This window comes from Podarcis tiliguerta (assembly GCF_965153285.1).
Source record: "Podarcis tiliguerta genome assembly, chromosome: 1".
Classification (NCBI taxonomy): Eukaryota; Metazoa; Chordata; class Lepidosauria; order Squamata; family Lacertidae; genus Podarcis; species Podarcis tiliguerta.
The window spans coordinates 88554298-88577337 of record NC_139534.1 but is presented as its reverse complement, the minus strand read 5'-3'; the positions used below and the strand labels follow the sequence as shown (position 1 = coordinate 88577337).

The following is a 23040-nucleotide window of genomic DNA, read 5'->3' as shown; positions in this document are numbered from 1 at the left end:
AAAGGGTTCAGTGGAAAAGCCCCATACGACAGCAGAAAGCAAGCTATGCCACCATCACAATGGCTATGCCAGCAGAACAACTCAGATCACTGTGTGGTACATGGCAGCATCAGAGCCATTCTGCTGGCAGCAATGTGCTGGTGGAACAGCTACAATGTGCCACAGGAGAGGAGAAGACTGAAGCTCTATCTATCCTATAGTCTTCCAGGACATGGGCATGCCTCTGTTGACAGCACAAATTCACACCTGCCCCAGACTAGGAACAAATAATTTACATCCCATTGATTTCATTGAGAGGGATTGCCTTTTTAAACAGCAACCTCCATGCAGATGGCAGCTCCGCTCGCATCCAAATGTAGTATATGTTGTAAGTGAGCACCCAATTACAAGAGATCACCGCCAGTCACAGGGAGACCACAACTTGGATGATAGGGTTCACAGCATGGAGCTGAGCTGCAAATCTCTGGCTTTGTGTGAAGCACACTTAAGATGTTATCAGGGGGAACACTAGTGAACTCTGGAGGAAGGGAACTCTGCAAATAAAGGGAGCCCTGTTCACAAAAGAACCTGGCCTTACGACAAAGATAGGAACTTCAGCACTTTGCGAACAATTCGCTGCTTTAAACTTGAACAAGCACCTTCCCTTTGGCTCCTTACACAAACAGCCAGTGCCATCTAAGACCTGAGAGTGCCAGGACAGACTGCCCCACACATGTAAGTGAGCGGGGAAAACACTTGTCATCAAGTATAACTGCTGTGTCCAACTCCTGTGTCTCTCCTGCTTGGTTTCTTGGTGATAATGCAGAAAGACCTTCTAAGGATTTGATTAGGTTTATGCTTGTGGCAGCAGATTTGAGTATTGCAAAGAACTGGAAGGGCGCTGCAGGTCTTGAATAGCCAGAACTGGTACACCAAAACTTTGGACTTGGAGAAACTCACATGCCACCACAAGTCACTAAGAAACCCAAAAGCAACAGATTCATTTTCAACAGTTAGGAGTGACTTTATTAATTTTGTTCATTGGGAAGGGCGTGAGACACAATTCCCAACCAGGTGTGCAAATATGAGGCTTATAAAAGGTTCATTATTCAGATTTGTAGCAGCAGTCCAGAGTTGGGGGGTGCTGCTTGTAATGATAATCCTGAAGATTATCTAAATGTAAGAAAAATGCAAAAATATAGAAATCTTTCTTCTTACCTACACCTGGATTTTGATGTTAACACGTGTTGTTATATATGGCTATGCCATTGAAATGTGTTTATGCTGTACATGCTATTTTAGATTATTACTTGATTCTTATAATAATAGTTTTTCCCATTTGTTGAAAAGTTAAGTTTGCTATGGGTTGTCTCCTCCAACCATTACCCCTGCTAGCCATGTTCGTGAGCACTTTTGTGTTGTGTGATCACCGCCCAGAGTATGGGACTAACAATCAACAAAATATATCTTTATAAAGGGGGAGGGAATCCTTCCGGATGTGAATGACATCACATCCTATCACGGGACAAAAGTCCCCAGACTCTTTTGAAATCCTCTCAGCTTAAACATTGATACTGTTCCAGGAAATAAAAATTGCCTTTCAATCACGTTAACATAATTAGACTGTCACCATGGTTATTGATGTTTCCAGAAGAAAAGCTCAGATTGAATTTAAAGGGACGACAGAAAGTAGGCGCAATTGTTTCAATATACTTTAAGGAATACAGGAAGCATTGCCTTTGGTACAATCTTTGACCATATGCCATCAAATTACAGCACAGACAACCTTCCTCAAAGACATGACACATCTATACGGTACACAATTTTTATCATATTGTTACCATCCTGGGCTCATGAGATGGGGCAGACAATACATTTCAATAAATAAACATTGTGGGGAAAGTCTACATCTTTGTATGTGAGTCTCAGCTTCCTCCCCACAGCCAGTTTTGGTGGGGTGGGGTGCAGGTAGTCACATTTTATTATTCTCCCTCCCACTGCCAGTATAGAGTTTTTGTTTTTTTAAGAAACCAAAGAAATTGGTTTGCATGAAGGGGAGACCTGTCATGTTATGCCCACAAACTGATTGAATTAAGCTATATCAATAAAAAAAAGCTAGAAGAAAACCTTGGCTAACTTATAAAATCAAAATGACAGAGTAAATTATATTTGCTATGTGAGAGTCATGAGCACATTAGTTGGGAAGAGGCAAATTCTAATGGAATCAAATGCAGTGGTACCTCAGTTTATGAACTTAATCCGTTCCGGAAGTCTGTTCTTAAACCAAAACCATTCTTAAACCAAGGTGTGCTTTTGCTAATGAGGCCTCCCGCCGCCGGTGCCCTTTCACTGTTTGGATTCCGTTCTTAGACCGAGGTAAAGTTCTGAAACCGGGCCTATTTCCAGTTTTGCGGAGTTTGTAAACGGAATTGTTCTTAAACCGGACTGTTCTTAAACCGAGGTAGCACTGTACTTCTGTCCCAATCCTACTCACTCAGCTCCTAATCTGAGCTATGGAGCAGCTTTCATAATTAGACTCTGCCTCCCCAGCAGCTCAATAAAAAGTACATTTCATAAGCCTAGCATGACCCCAAAGAGGAATGCTGTGTGTGTACCATTCCTATCTTTTCAGCATTGAAACCAACAAGAAATGCCTGAAGGAGAGCCTATGAGCCTGTGAGGCCTGGTAGAACAGAAGTTTCGGCTAAATAAAAGAGATCACTTATTGATCCATGAATGATGCAGTTTATCCCAGTTGTGAGCGAAACAACGCCTCTGGTTTACAGCAGCAAACAAGCAGGAAAATATCACCACTGTGCATTGCTGTTATTGACATTGACTGCAATCTTGCAATTGTCAGATGTGAATCCATCTCTCGACGAAAGACGGGCACTTCCAAACGTTCATCAGAAAGTACTAAAGAAGATTTACAAGCCACTGAAGAGAAGTAGGGGATAAATAATTTAGGGGAGGCTCCGGTTAGTTATGCAGCAGGGGTGTCAGGATGGCTCAAGATAAATCCCCATTCACATGTGGGTCACAAAAACTGCACATCAGGCTCTTCCTTTTGCGGCGTTGCTGGAGTGCATCTTTGTTACGCTGTGTGATAGTCCCACAACATGAATAGCTTTTTAAAGCACTCTTAAAGACAAAATGGTCAGAGCGAAATAAAACAAGTGGACCGCGCTGCACTGGATCATCAAGAAAGACAGGGAGATGAAAGACCACCTGACATCTTGCTGCAGCCTCTTAAAACAGGATTTTGAAACTGATTTCACAGGCTGCCTCAGGTTCCACGGAAGGAAGAAAGCAGGAGAAGATACAAATTTTCACTTCACACCGTGTCCTGGGGGCACAGGTGTTCCACCAGTTGAAGGCAGTCACGCTTCTGAATAGCAGTAGCTGGAAGCCACAGGAAGACAGCCGTGGGCCAGTCCACCGTCCCTCAGCCCATGTGGTGGGCCGGACTATATTTTGGCGGGGAGAAATGAACGAATTCCTATGCCCCACAAATAAACCAGAGATGCATTTTAAATTAAAGGGCACATGTAAAAACAAGCTGATTCCCGGATTGAGAAGGCGATTGGGCTGCATCCGGCCCCTGGGCCTTAGGTTGCCTACCCCTCTTCTTATGCCACAGTAAACATGTAATGTTTAAAGGCGAGCTGTGTAGTGTATTTCCAGATACATCACAGGCATGTTGTGTTTTTTGCATATGATCTCCAAAAGAGTTAATCTTTAAGATCAGCAGTACAAGGGTATGAAGATGGCAAAGGTTACTTCCCACTGGGAGGCTTCTAGGGCTTGTCTACACTTCATTTGCCCCGCAGCTTTCCCCCTGGGAAAACCTGCTCTTTACCACTGAAAGGAAGCAAACGGTAACTGGGTTTTCAGCAGATTGCTGTTTGTTCCAATTCAGCGCAAAAAAATGGGTTTTCCCAGGGAAAGTAGTGGGGCAAACAGAAAACCACTCAGACCTGTGCTTAGGAAGGCTGGGACAAGTGGAAAACCTCTTGGACCCCTTCTTCCTAGGCACAGGACACAAGTGGAAGTGTGGACAAGCCTTCATAGTTCTTTCTCTGTAAGGTTCAAGTGGAACGGACTTTGTACATTATCAGGGATACTTTGCTGTATGTCCTTCTCACAGTTATGTCCTTTCATTCTCGTGGGTGTGACATAACTGCTGTGAGATGATAAGGGAAAAGTTAAATTTACCCAAACAGCTCCTTGTGGGGGGGAATTCCCTTACACAGTGGTTTATATAGCATGACTGACTTATGCCTTTGAGTGTGCCTGTCCATTACTACCCATTAGATGCCAAAAAGAGAACCCCAAGGCCCAGATTCAACTAACCCAGTGTGCTAGTGGAAGCCAGCACAAAGGTTCCCACAATGCAATGGGGCTTCCTCCTTCCTCTCCTGATGCAGCTCCACCGAATCTGCTCTGCAAGGTTGGGAGAACTCCCAGAACAGCATGCAGGGGGAGGGGGGGGGTCGTTCTGCCTGGCAAGTAGAAATGCTTGCACTCACAGAAAGATCATAAGGGTGTGACGTTGAATCCTTCCCATTGCGTTCAGCATTTGGTTTGGACTGTAGAGTGGAAGTGTTCAATTGCGGAGGGGCGGGGAGAGTCTGCACAGCTAGAAAGGTGGTGAGCAGAAAGGGTTTCAAAATGAACCAAAATTACAGCATTATAACCCTGTTTTATTTAGGTGGTATTTCATTAATATAAACAGGGCAATAAAATGGTTCCCGGTGCAAATAATATGTGCTGAGCTGTGATCTCAATTCACCTGCCTAATACATCACTGCCCACTTCAAAACCATGCCTCTTTAAACAGGTGGAAGAGTGGCACTAAAAGCTCCTACACCTGTGGAGATTGTGCTACTCTTCCATCGTTTTTGGTTTTTTTTAAAAGTCAGATTGTGCTAAAAAGAAGGCAGGAAAAACACTGGGACATAAGAAAATCCCTGCTGGATCAGGCCAAAGGCCCATCGAGTCCAGCACGCTATTCTTGCAGTGGCCTGTGGCAAGCCCACAAGACGGAAATGAGTGCCATAACACTCTTACAACATAATCCTAATCCCTTGATCATCACTGCCGGAGAGGAAGTGGGATTAGGTGGAGGTGTCCCTCTGCCAGACTTTGCTGGGTCTTGCCAGTGAGTGTCAGGATTTTGTCCAACCCAGATCCTGAACAGACTTTTCGGAAGAAGAGGCTTGGGGTTCCATGGAGACTTTAACGGAAGTCCTGGAGAAACCCACAGTAGTCTGAAGGCAGTCTATAACACTGCCCTGTATCCATCTAGTTCACAGTTCTGCTTCCCATATCTGCCAGCAAGGTTTTTCCAGGTTGCCGAAAGAAAGGCTGTTTGGCACATTCTATGATAGCAGGTATTCTATTCTTGTCCAAAATCTTCGTTGTTCGTATATTGGTTTAATGAGCCAAGACATAAATGAGCTTTGTGCCCACATGTGGCAGCTGTTTCCCTCCTCCCTTCTGGGTGCACCTGAATACAACGTGGAAAGCTTTAATTAGCTATAGTTTCCCATTTCATTCCAGCCAAGAAACTATGATTACCTGCTTCAGAACCGGTCAGGATCTTAAACCAACTTCAAACCATGGTTTAAGATCCTGGTAACCATAGTTTCCTAGTTCAGACAAGGCAGGGATCTATGGTTAATTAAGGATTTCCACGCTGCATTCTAGTATGCCACCACGGAGCTGTGTGGGCAAGGAGATTACTCATAGCTTGGCATATTGGGTAGATATATGACTGTCTAGACTAGGCCACCGTCCTCATGCTTCCAAATCTCTGCAAGGACAATTTGACATTAATAATAATAAAGCTGGGATTCATAGGAACCAACTTCTGTGCCGGATACTGTATTTCATGCCTGTAGACAACAGTGTAGAGTATATGTGTGCATTGCACACAGTCTCAAACACACTCTGGTCCCCTTTAAACACTACCACAGCCTGTGGGAACTGTTTTTGCATCTGTTCATTTGTATGATAGTGCCGCAGTGATGTCTAAAGGTCAATAATCATGTGAGTGGGACCGTTGCATACAGTATTTAATGCGTGCATCAATATATTTACAAAGCTTAGACAGGTCTGACTTTTGCAAGCGCTTTGTTACAACTAAATCACAAATGAGGCTATCACATTCTGATGATGTCATCCAGTTCCCGGGCAGAAGGCTAACTGTTTCTACTACGCTTAACAGAGGATGATTACCCAATGGGGATCAGGAACAACAATTTTGTTTTAAGGCTTTGTGCACATGGATGCCAGCCTTGAAATCTTACTTTAGCACCACGGGATTAATCCCGGAAAAAGTGGCTCTTCTGGCGCTGCAGTAAACTTTAAGGAGACCTCCTGTTTCAGGGGGAAGTGAAGATTGTTTATACAGCATTCTGAATTTTCTGATAGAAGGCAAAGCAATTGTTGAAGGGAGAAGGTGTTCAGAGTGATTTAAGTGGAGACATACAAGCAGTGATGGGATTTCGGCAAGGGAACTGTAATGGTGGTGATTAGGCAGGGAGATGTATCAGCTTTTGAATTATCTGGCTGGGAAAAGGAGGGGCACAACATGGTTTGACATATTTGAAATTGAACAAGACAGAGCAGCAGAGAAAACAATATGGAGCAATCATGGACTGCTCCTAGGGGGCAAGGAAGATTTATTAACTGGTTTTGTTTACCGTTTGCTTCTTTAATCACTGTCCCATGACTAAGCGGCTCTTGCAGTGCCTCCAGAAACATTCTTGGGAAGAAAGACCCACCACTATACTCCCTGGTCCTGAATGGGGTAACTGTGCCCCTGAAAGACCAGGTGTGCAGCCTGGGAGCCATTTTGGACTCACAGCTGTCCATGAAGGTGCAGGTCAATTCTGTGTCCAGGGCAGCTGTTTACCAGCTCCATCTGGTACACAGGCTGAGACCCTACCTGCCCACAGACTGTCTCACCAGAGTGGTGCGACATTCTGGATACTACTAATCCAGAATGTGGCAGCTAGACTGGTGACTGGGAGTGGCCAAGGCCATATAGCACCGGTCCTGAAAGAACTACATTGGCTCCCAGTACGTTTCCAAGCACAATTCAAAGTTTTGGTGCTGACCTTCAAAGCCCTAAATGACCTTGGCCCGGTATACCTGAAGAAGCGTCTCCACCCCCATCATTCAGCCTGAGGTCCTCTTCTGGTGGTTCCCTCATTGTGAGAAGTGAAGTTATAGGGAACCAGACAGAAGGCCTTCTCGGTAGTGGTTGGAGAGAGAGAGAGAGAGAGAGAGAGTACATACCAGAGCACTAGATGTTAGATGGCCATCTGTCATGTATGCTTTAGCTGAGATTGCTGCATTGCAGGGGGTTGGACTGAATGACCTCCAGGGTCCCTTCCAACTCTACAATTCTATGATTCTATGAATCCCTGAGCATTGGCTCTGCTGGCTGGGGCTGGTGGGAGTTGGGAATCCAACAACATCTGAAGAGACACAGGTTCTGCCCTAAGTTTTGACACAGCAGCCTAATTTGGGGAAGGGGAGGAGTTGCTGCTTACTGCTGAATCTTTCCACAATGAACATTAGAAACATTTGTCAAACTATTGCAATTCAGCCATAGATCTACCAGAAGATCATGACCTACAACCTGCCAACTCCTGCTTTAAAGTACTTCTGCAAGTTTTAGACGGTTGTAACCTGCCCTGGAAACCTACTAGTGAAGGGAGGGTTATCACCATAGGCTTGCCATATTTCAAGAAGTAAAAATCCAGACACCCCCAAAGTTGTTGAATTGTTGAGGAAAAACCCCAAAATTGTCTAGTTTTTTTTAAATGAAAACACTATTTCTCAGTTGTTTACTTGCCAAAGTTCCAGGACAGACCACCGCCTTCCGGAAATTCCCCCTGGACATCACTTCTGCCTAACCAGTAATGTCAGGGAAATCCCAGACATATGGCAGGCCTATATCATCAGCAGCATCCAGAGAGCCCCCAGTGCTTTTTTTCTTTTAAAAAAATGTTTTAATTCAAGAAGGTCACCATTTTATAGTTCAAATTGGGAAAAATAAATACAGTAAATAACAAAAGTACCAAGATTCACAAAATGCCTAGGGGTATGCGTCCCCGTGTCCCCCCAGAAAAAAGGCACTGTGAGCCCCCATTTAGGCAGACCAGAATGCTGCACAGTTCCCAACATTTGCCAAAAGAAACTAAGCGTATCTGTTTATATAGGTTAAATAAAAGGTTATAAAAGGGTAAATGAGACATTTTCATGGTATCTGTTAATGAGCTCCTGCCAAGATATTTTTAAAGCACAGTTCAAAATATTTTCCCACAACTCGAGGGAGCACGTTTTCTTATTTAGAGGGCATAGATAGATCACACACCGCGTTTCGCACCCATTATATTAAAGTACTTTAAAATGCCAAATCTTAGTTCACGCTCACAGCACTGCAGCATTCGGCTTTCAAGAAAACCAGAGAATAAGCCAAATCACTACCTTGGCAAGGATGCAATGATGCACACCAGAAATCGGCACGTATAGTGAGGACACAAATATTATGCCTTTCCAAAGGTGCAGCTGGAGGGCATGACACATCTGTGCTACGCTAAATGCTCTGCGCTACAAGCATGAATGTTACTCCAGCTGACAAACTGCAACAAAATCCCTTCATTTATCGGTGCCAGATTCCATCTTGGATTGCTTTTAGAACTTCTGACAGGGGAAAGTCCCATCGATGCAGCTGTTTCCATCTCAATATTACAAAATGATGGAGGGAAGTACAGCTGCCAAATACCTCATTGTCACACAGCTATTAGAAGCTCAGAGGTTCAGGCCAGATTGCAGTCTAGCAAGCTTATACCAGGGATGCAGTCAAAAGGATGTTTAACTTCCCCACGCTGGAGATTTGGAGTGAGGCGCCATCGCTCCTCATGATCCCTCGCTCTCTTTCTCCTTTTCATTTCTGATCAAGGAACAGCAGCCAGGGCCAGAACTAGGTCTCTTGGCACCCGGAGCAAACAGCATGAATTGCGGCCCTAAGCCAACCCCATATTTTGCAATGTAAAAAATTAACAACAGCTGTAATGAAATGATAAACAACAAGTCTATAACATTTAAATGGTGGTTTCGATTGTGGTAACATTACAATAGCAATTAAATCAGGAACACGGAAACATAATCATTATTCCAATGTTTATTACATGAGCAGAAAATGTGTAAATATAATGTGGACTATTTATTAACATATAATAGTATTGACGAAATAACCAATGAAATAGAAAATAGAAGAAAACCAGTGCCTCTACCTATGCTGAGTCACTTGCTGGAGTCAATCCTTCCTCGCAAGGAGGCCCCTGCTCCTCAGAAGACTCCTGCCAATAGTGCTGGGTAGCAGCCAACAGAGTGGTCCACCTGCAACTTTGGACTTCCTGTCTGGTCCACCACCATCTTTGATTCCTGAGCCCTGGGCATCATGGGGGAGAATCAGGGATCAAAACAGGGCTTAAGATGGGGTCACTGGAGGAGAGGCTTCTCTAAAATGAGGTTCCTCAGCCTCATTTTAGAAACCAGTATGGGTTTCTCCATGTCTTCAGTGGGAGTTGGGTGTTGTGTGAAGCCCCAAGTCTCTCTCTCTCTCTCTCTCTCTCTCTCTCTCTCTCTCTCTCCAAGGTCTGGGTCACTACAATGCATTAAATGTAAGTCTGTCTTTTTAAGACAGTTTGGAAACTTCAGTTAACACAAAATATGCCTCGAAAGGCGGAGATGATACCCATATTCAAATATCTAAAGGGCTGTCACATGGAGGATGGAACAAGCTTGTTTTCTCCTGCTCCAGAGTCTGGGATTTGAACCAATGGATCTAAGTTACAAGAAAGTAGATTTTTGACTAAACATCAGGAAGAACTTTCCGACAGTAAGAGCTGTTGGACAGTGGAACAGACTCCAACAAGAGGTGGTGGACTCTCCTTTCTTGAGGGTTTTAAAGCAGAGGTTGGAAGGCCACCTGTCATGTATGATTTAGTTGAGATTCCTGCATTGCAAGGGGGTGGACTAGATGACTCTCAGGGTCCCTTGCAACTCTACAATGTTATGGTTCTATGTTAACAACCTTGAAGCCCAGGACTTATGAGACTGAGTGTATAATGGCAACACCAGGCCCATTTTTTGCCAGGAGGCATATAAACTTGGAAGTTGCCACAGCAATACTGACAGACAACACAGTCCAACTTTGGAAAAAAATGGCACTGACTTAGGGTGCCCTGAGAAGAGGGGCTTCAAATGAATATTCAGCCTTCAGGGTCTCTCAGAGGCTTTAAAAGGGCTTACAGTATGTTTCCAAGCGCAACTCAAAATGCTGATGCAAACCTCTGAAGTCCTAAAATAGCCTGGCATCAGGGTATTTGAAGGACTCTCACAAAAACCTTCCCATATTTTAAGATCTTCCTCAGAGGCCCTTCCCCAAGGACCTCCCTCTTCAAAGATTAGGTAGATAGCAGCTGGAGAAAGAGTTTCCTCAGAAACATGTGCCTGGTGTCATCATAGCTACTTTTCAGGTTTCAGATCATGAGGCACATGAGGTATATTTTTGTTTTTATTATTCTATCAGTCTATGGCCATCTTTTTAAGGGTTCTGTCTTGAAAGTGTTCCTTCAATCTGTGTTAAGGAAGGCAACCACAAGGAAAAGGGCCTTTTCCACAGCACTCCCCGTCCTCCCCAGAGAGACTCACCTGGTGCTTATATGTTATTGCCTTTTCTCTGGCCTTTAAAAATCTGTAGGCCCCTCCAGATCAGCATTTCATTGCTGGTGTATTCTGCAGCATGTTCTCGACACAATAATAGTGCATTAGTGGTGGACCTGCTTCCCAATTGCTATTGCATTATTGCCGTCCAGACCAGAGTGGCTATAGCACAGCAAAAGTGGGACAAGAAAAAACTGGACTTTAGCAGGAAGTTACAGGGTATGCATTAGTTGGAAATGAATCGTCCAAAGCTTCTGCAGGTGCAAACAGTATTTAAAGTAGGGTCATGTGTATGACTGCCCTGAATGCATCAAAAGAACAAATCACAAATTATTATGAACATGAAATAAAAAGGATGTCTGGAGGAACCCCGTTAGCAAATTGGCTGAAAGTTGAACATTTTAACATTCATTATGGTGTCACTATATGATTCAACCCTGTGAAGAGGCTCTTTTGTTGCTCACCTCATTTTGATTGTTATGATTACAACTAAATCTGTTTTAATCCCCGTTGGCTTATCTACTGCTCTGTTTTATAGTGTGCTGTTATTTACTTTGGCGTTTTATTAGAGTTTTGTGATTTTATGGTGCTCCTCCCAGACAACTTTCATTAAGGGGCAAGCAATAAATATAATAAATAAATGCAGCTTCTGGTGCTGCTGTCTGTCTGATGTTATAGCTATTATTTTTAATTGTTTTCAGTGTTTTTATAGATTTCATTTATTGTTGTTATCTGCTGTAACCTGCCTTGGAAATGAGATGCTGGAAGGTGGGATACAAACACCCTAGATCAATAAGGGGACAAAACAAAATGACTGACCAGGCCACGTTCCAAGGAAGGATTATGAAGCACTTACTAGAAAAGGTTCAGAATCTCACCTCATATTTTATATGCATTTATTTTGATACACTTTTCTCATAAACCCAAGGCATCTTACATGTATAATAAAAATAATAATGGTGTGTGCCAAAGCAATAATAAAAATATTATAAAATCTTGAGGAAGGGGGTCAACTCCTGCTTGATGAAAGGCTTCTGGGGCTTAATTTAAACCAGAGATTTCAAGGGTAGGGCTCAAAACCTATGTCCAGTTCTATGACTCAGCCTGAAGAAAGCTGTTAAGCACATGCAGAAAACCATGCTCTTGTCATTAGGGGGCCACAGTCAGCTCACACACATCTGGGATTGCGAAGGGAAACCGGAGTGTGGACCCTCCTGGCACTTTTGAGATCCAATTCTTCATATATTAGAGTACTACCAGACAGGAGGCTTAATATTGTATGAGTCATTAAGGTATCGTAAATGAGTTATTGGCAACAGGGTTCCCTCCCACCCCACCCCCCAAAAAATAAAAATAAAACCTTATTCAATCTTTCCTGGAAAGGGTAAATCCAGATTAAATGGGGAGAAACTGCAGACTGGCAATTTGATGTTGTTGTGTGGAAGGTGCAAAATAAAAATAAAAATTGTTGGATGAAGAGCACCCATCACACAGTAAACAGCTGCCTGGAAGCATCCTTAGATATAAAGCACTGTTTCGTCTTTTCCTACAGTGCAAAGGCTTTCAAGAACTTGATTTCTCACCAACTTTTAGCTAAAATATACATATATTCTTTTCTGTCATACCTGAAGAGAAACACACAGATATATCTCACTTCTAAATAGCTGCTGCCGCCCCAGTGCTTGGGTTAGCTTAGCTCATGTCATACCACTTTCCTGGAAAGATAGGGCAGAACATATTGGTTGCCTTGCCTTGGCTCCTCAGCATTAATACCTCACAGCTGATTTGATTTTATCCTCCAGTTTCCAGGAAGGGGGGGAGATGGGGATGACCAAAGCTACAGTAGCTTTGAAGGGGTTTGAAGCAGACAAGATATGTGTTCTACTTGAATTTCACATATACAGACTCGAAAATTCACATTTATTTACTGTTCAGTTGTTTATCCCATGGCATCCTGCCCTTCCACGGAGCCAAGAAACTCATCTTCCATACAATGCTCACAGCCCAGCTCTAACCACAACACTCACTTGCAAAGTATGCTAATTAGATCTGCGCCCTGTATTTCAAAATTGTTAATGGCATTGTTGAGATCTGGTTCTCATCCTATCTTTTTTTTTCAGAGAAACAAAAAGAAAAACCTGAACAACTGACACAGTTCAGCTTTGTTGTTATTGTTGTTGTTTTTCAGATTAAAAATCCCTGCACTTTTTCACAGGCCCTGCGGTATGCCTCCCTCTCTCCTCCTTATACGAGGTCACTTGGGCAATTTCTATTGCCAGTTTCCACTTTTTCAATGTGTGCAAATGTAGGGCTGCCGTATTTCAAAAAGCAGGAACCAGGAAGACCCGCAAATTGTTGACCTTTTTTCAACAAACCCCAAAGTGCCGCCTTTCGGAATGCCAATTCCGCCTTTGAAATCCCAGTAATGTCTGGGAAAATCCGGGCCTATGGCAGCCCTAGCAAATGTTGCATCTTAACGATCTCAGGAAAAAAACAAACCATGAAAGCTTGACTACAGAGCACTTTCAAGTCTCAAAGGAAAAAAAGAAGGCAGATCTCAATGGTCTGAAGTCTAGTTATTCTTTCATAAACTATTATTTCAAGCCACTTTTGTGGAATCTGGAGAAAGAGATTTGCTGAGTTTTTAAAACTGCAGTCCAGATCTGAAAGTGCAACAACTGCTTTATTGCTGTTTTGGCCAATACAAAATTAAAAGAAGTATTAAGTCTGGGGTGATTTTTTTTTTAAGAAAGTTTTTTATCCACTTAATATTGCTGAATCAGTACATACACCAAACTAGATCCAGGTGGTACAGAAGTCCCACCCACACATTACTTGTGTGATGGCGCTCCACACAATTAATGGGAAGCAGAGCTGCAAGACTGAACCTTCCACTGACACCATGCACCACCATGCCTTATCCTGCTCCCACAACTTCCAGGCGTGCATTGAACATGGGGGACTGAGCAGGGGGAAAGCCTGTGGCTTCTCTGCTTGAGATGTCCACACCACCCGGAGATCTACAGATGAAGGATGGTATACAAATTTCAACCATCATCACCATCATCATCCACTGGCCCTCCAGATGGCCTGCTGGACTGCAACTCCTATTATCCCTAAGCTGGCTGTAGCTGATGGGAGGTAGAAGGCAAATCTGGAGGGCTGCATGTTAGCCAGCCCCACTGCAAAATTTCCCCTTTTTCTTCAAGCAGCCCTTTGCTGCTTTCCCCTGGAGTGCCTCTTCTAACTGGCTGATAGCTTCTCTAGATTTTTTTTAAAAAACCTTCTTTTGCTATGATTGTGGGGTTTCCCACACACACTCAGAACCATGCTGAACAAGCCTACAGCTACTTTTAAATATGTATGTGCATAAATATTCTAGTCCATATAGGGTGGGTTCTATTGTTATCTTTCCTCTGGTCTGTAAGTGCTCTGTGTGCAGGAAGCTTTTAGACGGGATAACACTCACAGTCTTCAACTATATACTGAATAGCACCATCCTAGAAACTGTGTAATTCATCTGAATGCGAGTATAGATAAATACATCTGCTCCTACATACACACATATTGCCATGGCAGACCACCTTCCTGGGCCTGACTCACCACTTCCAACTTGAGAAGACTCTCAGTGGAGTGTTTGTTTTTAAGAGGGAAGGAATTCATGCATGCATGCCGTAAGATTGTTTCCCGGCTTCCATTGTTGCTTTTCACCCCTCTTGCTAGAAGGGGAGTTTTCACAACTGATGCTGGGGATGCCTTTTAGACTGGAATGTATCTCATGTGAACATTTGTAACGAGAGGCAGAAAGCGGAAGAATCCGTTTTAGCTGCATTGCAACTTTGCAAGTAAGTCCACACAGGTTATTATCCCCCCTGCTCATTAAAAAAGCAACAGCACTTAGTCCCCTTGCACTGTGTGGCCTAGCTCAGTAGCAGAGCATATGATCTGCACACGGAAGAATCTAGGTTCAACCAGGGCACTTCCAGGTAGGGCTGGAAACACACCTGATTGAAGTGCTGGAGAAACAGCGCCGGTCAGAAGAGACAAGACTGAGCTATGTAGATGGACCTATGATCTATCTTTGTATAAGGCAGCTTCCTGCACAGGTTCTTGCACATTGATTTTTCCCCCCTCTCTGGGCCAGATGGAGGTGATTCTTCTGGTCGCCCGGATGTGATTCTTACTCACCATAGGTAACCAGGCAGATGACTCTTGAGAAGCCTGTGCAGTTCAAATTAAGGAGGTGAGAAGTTCCGAAAGCAAGGAAAGCATCACTTGAACAAATAGTGAGGCTACGGTTACCAAGCAGCCAAAATGGTTGCCTGCCAGGTAACCAGCACTGGGCACAAAAAAACTAGTACATTCCTGGTTCTGCCATGCCAGTGTTCTTTTCAAACAGGAATTTTCACTGGAGTAGGGAATGAACTCAAAAGGACAAAGAAGCACTTTCAACCTGTATCCATTACCTGGCAAGATGACTTCAGGAGAATAAAAGGCTAAGGAGTAAACCCTACATAAAAGCGGAGTGGAGTCCCTTAGACAGTTGGATGGAGCCTTGTACGCCTCCTTCCGGCAACTCCTGCAGCCAAGCTGGTGCCAAATGTATTGCTCTGCTTTCTTTTGGACCACAGCAGCAAGGCCGAGACAGGGGTCTTGTCGTCTGGGCAGCCCAGGACCTCCATACACACTGCCCAAGCTTGCACCCCAAGAAGGTCCTTTCAGTGCTGCTAACGCAGTAGTTTAACATAACCTCCAGAGGCACACTCTAATGTCTCTTTAGACAAGACAGATGTCAACAACAGCACTGCTACTCCTAAAACTCACTGGCTCCAGACTAACAATCCAATCCTAACTATGTCTACTGAGAAGTAAGTCCAACTGAATTCAAAGGGGCTTACTCCCAGGTACCAAGGGGTTAGGATCTCAACTCCAAATTCAAAGCTGTTCTTGGGCCTTATGACCCATCAAAAACAGGAAAATTGGGCATAGAACTGGCTGCTTGAACAGTGATTGGCTCTTGCATTCTAGTAAATCCTCTCCTATTGTTCTATAGAGCTGCTATAGGGAACTGGAGCAAGACCAGTTTGCAGGAATTGGGAAGTTACTTACACACTTAATCTGTAGACTAGGAAAAAAATGGGGCAGGGGAATACAATATACACTATGAGAATCCACAAAGCAGATGAAAGCAGTCTCTTTCTTTCACTCCCACTTGACCTCCAAGGTACTCTCTTATTTACTACGTATTTAGCAAGGCAGACAGAGATGACTTCCAGACAATCGATTTATTGAGCATTTATCCTGATTTGTTCGCACAAAGTTTGTGGGAAAGTTATACAAGGGCGGCTGTTTATTGAGCAGCCATCCCAATTTCCTTGTAGGGAAGTTATATGACATTGTATGAAGCAATTGTCATACCCCATTTTCCAGTGCATTTTCCCATTGCTTTCCTTACTGGAAAAAAAATCAGATTCTTTTTCTGGGAAGAAGATTTGTTGCACAAGAATGCCAAATCCATTTTAACAACCTGAATCTGCCAGAATTCACTTAAATCCTACCCAAAAAATAGTGGCAGTCTGGAAGTGCCCTTATAGTCTTTGCCCCCCCCCCCCCCGGCTTATTGACCATTCACCCGGATTTGTTTGCACAAAACTTGCATGGAGGTTATACAATGTCTATCCTTTATTGAGCATTCATTCTGATTTGTTTACGGGGAGGTTATATGGCAATGAGTAATCATCCCATTGCACAGACACCATATATCTTCCTATCAATCACGTATCTAACAATTTTTTTACTGCATTTCCCCTTCACTTTACTAGTCACAAAACCCTCAAGTTGTTTTTTTAAAAAAGTGGATTTGTTGCATCAGAGTGACAGAACACTTTAATCCACTTTAATTGCACAAACCTATATTTCCAGTATGCGACTAATTTAATTTCTTGCACAAAATACTGACAGCCTGGAGGCGACCCCAGACTCTTTCCCATCCACCTCCTATTCGAAGAGAGAAAGTACTCAAGCGGGCAGTTAATAGCTCATAAAGCTTTCATCACATTTAACATTCAGGAATCAGAGTGGGCAGAAGAGCAAAGGGACCCTGCTCAGAGCTAGAAAAAAAAGTCAGGAATAGCAGCTTTTCTTCCTAGTCTGTTACTGGGGTCCTTTCTATGCGATGCTCTGAACACTGAAGGGGGCAGTGTGAAAAGGGCAATGATGGGTTTGAGTTCACTTAGAAGGTAGGGCTCTATCCTGCCCTCTGCTCACTGACCCATCACAGCTCCATGTTAGAGCTTAGGCAGAAGGTCCCAGATTCAATCCCACACAGGGTCTGGAAAGGTTCCTGCCTGAAAACCTGGAGAATTGCTGCCCTCAGTGCTCACAATTGATGGACCAATGGTCTCATCCATTCATTATAAGGCAGCTTCCTATGTTCCACCAGAACATATGTTCCACCAGTTTTTGCCTTGCCTCTGCTTGTCCATGATCGGACCCCTGGCCTCCTCCAGAGGGTCAGTCTTTTTGAATTAGAAATTAGCCATCCTGTCTAACCCAGCTGCACTGTAACACCAATCTGAATAGCAAAAATATTGGGAACTGTAGTTTGCTATGGGTGCTGAAAGTTGTTAGAAGACCCCTATTCCCCTCACAGAGCTATAATTTCTAGTGTTCACTAAGTAGAGGGATTGACTGTTAACCTGTCTGGAGAGATATTGGAGTTCAACAACGCCCTGCAGGTTCAGCCTATAAAGCCAAGAGAATCCAGACACAAACTGTCAGTCATTTATTTAGGCATTGCAAGACCAGTGTGGCATAACCTCAACCAGCATATAGATGAGGGGTGGACGGACAATTGGAGTTTGGATCTTATTGGCCGTCCTGGTTGAACCCACAGGGTACTGGGTATTGAACGTCAACATTTCCCCAACAAAACCACTCTGAAACTGCAGCTCTGCAAAGGGAACAGGGGGCTCCTGGCAACTCACAAAACCCTTAACAGTTTTCAGGATTCTTTGGAGCAAGATGTGGCCTTTTAAGTGGAACAATACTGCTTTAAATGTGTAGTGCAGATGGGGCCTGAGACTGGGATAAGAGAGTCTGGGATTCACACCGATATGGAAGTGTGAACAGAACAAGTACCTGATGTATTGAGTTCTCAAAACATGAAGATAACTCTACTGCCCATTCCAGAAAAACAGAAGACAAAGGTGCCATTCCTTCCCCATCTGTTCTGTTCTGCTCACTTGCCTTCCCGCTTCGAGATTTGCTCTCCAGCCTATCCATTTTCCTCTCCACATCCAGCAATCTGGTGACCAATGGAGCTGATTGTTATTCACATTACATCCCAGTACAGTCCCATTACCAACTCACTACATTGCCAAATCAATAAAAGCACAACTGCTTGAGGTCATGGCAGCAGGAATATGGCTTTTTTATTGGCTTGGTGCTTATAGCGGTAGTAGACAGTGTTGTGGAAACTATGCCATGTATGCACTGGGGGGGGGGGGGCAGCCATCTGAAAAAGAGTCTGTATCTCTCCACCCTGCTTCATTAAATAAAGTGATCACTGGTCAAGTTCAGAAAGAATATATCACCAAGATTGCATAGCAGAGAATATGTTGCTACATACTCCAAAATCATCCCTATTTCTGTCCCCAAATGAAGCAAGTATGAGGAGCAGGCATACCATCAACTCAGATACTTAAGGGAGTGAGGAAAAAGGTAGAAATGTCTCTGTTTCAATAGGTGTGAAGAGTAAACCCTGCTTACATCCAGCAATAATAATAATCCTACTACATCTTACTACATTTGCAATATTATTCTGCCAACGCTATTCTAGTTTGCATAAACTTAAAAGAACACCCGCTTGCAACTGAACCTTTTGCATGCTTCTGTGCAGTCCATGGTAGTAATAAAAACATAACCCTTTGCACCACCTTCCATCCAAAATCTTCAGAGAAATATTACAGCCATCCACATGAAATATAAACCATTCCTGTGCCATGCAGTATATATTGCTTTGCTGCCTGGTTCTGAACACAAAAATAAATGGAGGCGCAATTGTTTCCCAAGGTTGGTGGGTGTTCCTCAAGAATACACCAAAGGGTTAAGAAATGCCACATTTGTGTTCCATGGAAGTGCATGTGCTAAATCCTTAGACCACAATAGTACCACGTTCCTGGATATATGATGATAGCAATAGAGGGAAATCATCATAGCATATAATGTACTATGGAACCCAAGTGTTTGGAACATTAAAAACTATGCCCCCAGAGTTTATTAGACCCATTCTACAGCTGAGACTCAGCAAGGAAGGCAGCCCCATCCTTGCCACTGACAAGACTAAGACCCAAGACTCCTAACCATCCAGGGCTTTCACTTTTAAGGCCCACAATGTGTTTTCATTTCTTTTATTTCACATTCATCTCTTCAACCAGGAAACAATTTGATACACAGATTAAATGACGTACTGCAGTTTCTAAAGTGCTTTTAAGCCAGGTCATCCCAAAAATGTTCTGTTAGTTTTATTAAAATGTATTTCTTTTATCTTAGGATATCTTCCAGCCTGAACAAGAGGCAGCTTTCTCTGGCAGAGGGAAGCCTTCATCTAGCAGAGATGAAAGGCTTCTATGATTTTCCTTCACACGAGGGAGAGCAGGAGCCTCCTCTCATCACAAAAGCTTGATGGGAGGGTCACCAAGAGCAAAGTGCAGCTCTTTGCAAAGGAGACTGTTGATACAGTACTCTGTACAGCAGACAGAATCCAGAGGCTGCCAGCTAGTTTGAATGTATGCATAGAATTTTGCACAGAAAGAATATGCAAAAGACTGCCGTCCTTTAAGCCTCCTACTGAGGCAACCAAGAATGCCTCATCATAGTTTTGACCATTGAGCAAGCAGGGGTTCTTGTGATCTGAACAAGTGAAGCTGTGGTTTGACTTGGTTTGCACATCCATATCTTTTTGCCATTATGGCAGCTAGTCCTGTATGCTCAGCTTAAACATGTAGGAACTGTTAGTGGGTTTTCTCTGAGGGTATCTTCACACATTACAAATGAAGCAGTTTCCTATTTGTGATGTGGCGGTTAGAGTGTTGGACTTAGCCATGAAGCTCACTAGATGACCTTGACCAGTCCCCCCCCACCCTCTTTCTCGCTCTCAGCCTCCTCAACTTCACAGGGTTGTTGTGACTCAAGGGAAAAGCAGAGGGGATGGAACGATGTATGCTACCTTGAGCTCCGAAGAGAAGTAGAGATATAAATGTTGTGGTTACATTTATATCCTGTGCTGTCTGTCCTGGATGGCAGCCTCTCTCCAAAGCACCAGGCAGGTGACTTTCCCAGCCCTGCCACCTCTTTTTTACTTTAACTGAAGATGCTAAGAATTTAACATGGAACCGTCTGCATGCAAAGCACACTGCTGAGTTACAGGGTCCTCTCTGCTGCTGAGGAGTAGAAGGAAAAAAGGAGCTGTGTGACTCATTCATCGCACGCACAATGAGATCTGTAAATCTTGGGACACTCTGGAGCTCATGGCTGGTGAAAACTGTAAGCCCCATCTCACACATCTCAGTAGAAGTGAGAAAAGAAGAAATCCAAATCAACTGGATAGCCCCTCTTTTTTTCCTCTTGGTACGAACTAATACCCAGCCCATTTGATGTCCACTTTTGACATGAATGTTACTTGTGAATACGCCTGATGTCAGACCCTTGTTCATGCTGCTTCCCCACTACTAACATAACGCCAAAAGCACCATCTTGAGGACCTCACCTTGCATCAGGCGGACTTTCATGCACCCCGGTCTAGCAGGCTCTCCTTTGGCTGCCACATTGCTAGCAGCGATGCAGAGCCCCAAGCGACTCCCACATCTGGAATCGCAGCTTGCAAAGGAACATCCCAACTGGCCCTTAGGACCCAACATTTCACAGCTGGGGAAGCCAGCCAAATCGAAGTATTGCCAATTTCGACATGACAGCCTCTCCTGCCTGCAGACACACAGATGCCTCTTTCATCTGCCAGAGAAGCAGGAGCAAGACTTCCATCAGCCCCTCCAAGCTGCTCACACCGAACGCAAGAACATCACCATCCCTCCTCGCCAGTCCTTAACAGGTCAAAGACCCTAGGATCCGCACAGGCGCCTTCTTTTTGTGAGCCACTTACTCTAGCCCCATTTGCAACAGGCGCCCTCCTCAATATTTATGATTGCATTTATCCCTCGCTTTCCGCGAGGCGCTTCAAAGGCGGCGCACAAAAGACGTGCATCTTTCGCAATGGCCGGATCCGGATTGCAAAGCCACCTCTTTCCCAGGGCTTGCTGCTCCCTCCCGCTTCCTCCCCCCCCCCCCCCCACCGCTCCTTAGCCGGAAAAGAAATCCCGTTGTTCTTAGCCAGAGGAGCTGACCCCAGGGGCAACTCGACGGCCAAGGCTCCCCGCACTTTCCGGAGGGAGCTTTCTGCTCTCCTCCCGCCACTCCGTAGCTCTTCCCCGATTGTAAATGCTGCCATGGTTACCCAAGCAAGAATGCGAGAAAAAATACAAAAGCCCGCCATGCAAAGGCAACTCTTCCTCCGCTTTCGTTTCCCGCTCCTCCATCTCCCTCCCCCCCCCGCAATCCATTCAAGCAGCCGCTGCCAATCTCTCCGCATGCGAGATTAATGCTCCGGCGCCGCCGAGCATCCCTCGCGCTCCCTGCGCAGTCGAGCAGCAGCCGCCGGAGCAGCAACCCGAAAGCGAGCTGCGCCAACGCGATTGCGCCGCGCTCGTCGGCGCGGAGGGTTTGCTGCTGCTGCGAGGATGAGGATGAAACCAAAGGTCACCCCCCCTCTGGAAGATCACACACACTTACGATGAGGGGGATAGTCCTCTCTTCTTTGTGGATCTCGACTTTGCCCGTGGATCTCTGCCCATTCCTGCCGCCGCCGCCGCTGCTCGGCGATCGGCTGGATGCAGCTGAATGAGGCTTGTTGTCCTGCCACAAGTAATAGAAAGTGCCCAGGATCCAGGCTACGGTCAGGATGGCGATGGCATTAGCCCGGATCCTCCTCATGCTGAGAGACCCGGAGTAAACTGAGGAAGAGGGATCTGGGGGTGGGGTGGGGATCAGATGTAGGAGAGGTGCGGGGGGTGGGGTGGAGAAGAGACTGATTGGGGGGAGTGGTGATAGGATATTCTCTCTCTCTCTCTTTCCCTCTTATTTGGCTGGCTCGTACAGTCACAGCTGTTTGTTTTAGCTCTTGTCTCACTGCTCAGTCCTGCAGAGCGAAGAGAGCGAGGGAGCGAGCGAGAGCTCTTCAGGGTCCTAATGCCCTTTTCAGCAGCTACATTTATATATATATTATCATCCCTTAACAGCCCATCCTACAGGGGACAATCTAGCTTTGCATTTCCGACTGGCTCAGAGGGACAGGACCCAGGATTTATGTCCTCCCGTTTATTTTATTTTTTTAGCACCTGCCTTTGGCATTTTAAAGGAGAAGGGGACATGTTTTCCTTTGTGCGTTGTATTTTGGGGGAGCTTTGTCATAGTTTCAAGGCTCCGTGGGGGAGGGGAGGGTGCAAAGAGCGCAGTGGGCTTTACTTACCGTACTCATAAAGCAGCAGGAAGGGGTTCATTCGTTGGTCGCCAAAGGAAAAAGCATACTACAGTATAAGCCTGAGTAGCGCTGCTCCTCGTTTGTGAACACCAATTTGACACTATTTGCATGCAGTTGGTTTTAAATCTGGTGCTGCTGGACATGTTGCATTTCCCAGCATGCCAGGGGCTGCAAGACAGATTTTGCCCAGCAAACCCAAATATTTAAAATCATAGAATCTATAGAGCTGGAAGGGTCCTGGGGGGTCATTCAGTCCAACCCTCTACAATGCAGGATTCAAGTCCAGCATCCCTGGCAGATGTCTGACCACCCTGTGCTTAAATAGCTCTAGTGAAGGGCAGCCTGCTACCTCCCAAGGTAGTCTGCTCCACTGCAAAACAAATACGTATAAAGTGCCTCCTAACATTTCACTGATCTCTGGATATCTGCTTCCCTGCAATCCACCCAATGCCTGGAACAACAGATATTAAGCCTCAGTGCTTTTTTCCTTTAAAAATTCTGCCCCTCAATGAGGCCAAACTTAGAGTCACAAAATGTTTCAGGGTATGTGTACCGTACCCCCAGAATAAAGCATTGATAAGCCTATTCCATCTTCTTGCATGCCAGTCCTTTCAGATATTTGAAGGCTGCCAACATGCCCCCTTAATCTTGGTTCTCAGACCCCTTATCATCCTAGCTTCTCTTCTCTGGCCACAGGAGATTTGAAAACATGAGAGATTGTG

At 44.6% G+C, this 23040-nt stretch overlaps 1 protein-coding gene across 4 annotated transcripts in view; it reads right to left on the bottom strand.

Annotated features, from left to right (window-relative positions):
* The window catches only part of GALNT16 (polypeptide N-acetylgalactosaminyltransferase 16), a 139032-nt gene extending 116702 nt beyond the window's left edge, over window positions 1-22330 (bottom strand). For 2 of the 4 annotated variants that reach the window (XR_014501876.1, XM_083398783.1), the window contains exon 1: window positions 21571-21983. Coding sequence is in view for 2 of the 4 variants with exons in the window: in XM_083398783.1 (XP_083254909.1) it covers window positions 21571-21771 (201 nt within the window). In the remaining 2 variants the exon portion in view is untranslated. Of the gene's footprint in view, window positions 1-21570; window positions 21984-22306 lie in introns of those variants that run through there. The other 2 variants (XR_014501877.1, XM_083398784.1) reach the window with 2 other exon arrangements.
* Window positions 22331-23040: the final 710 nt, after the last annotated feature.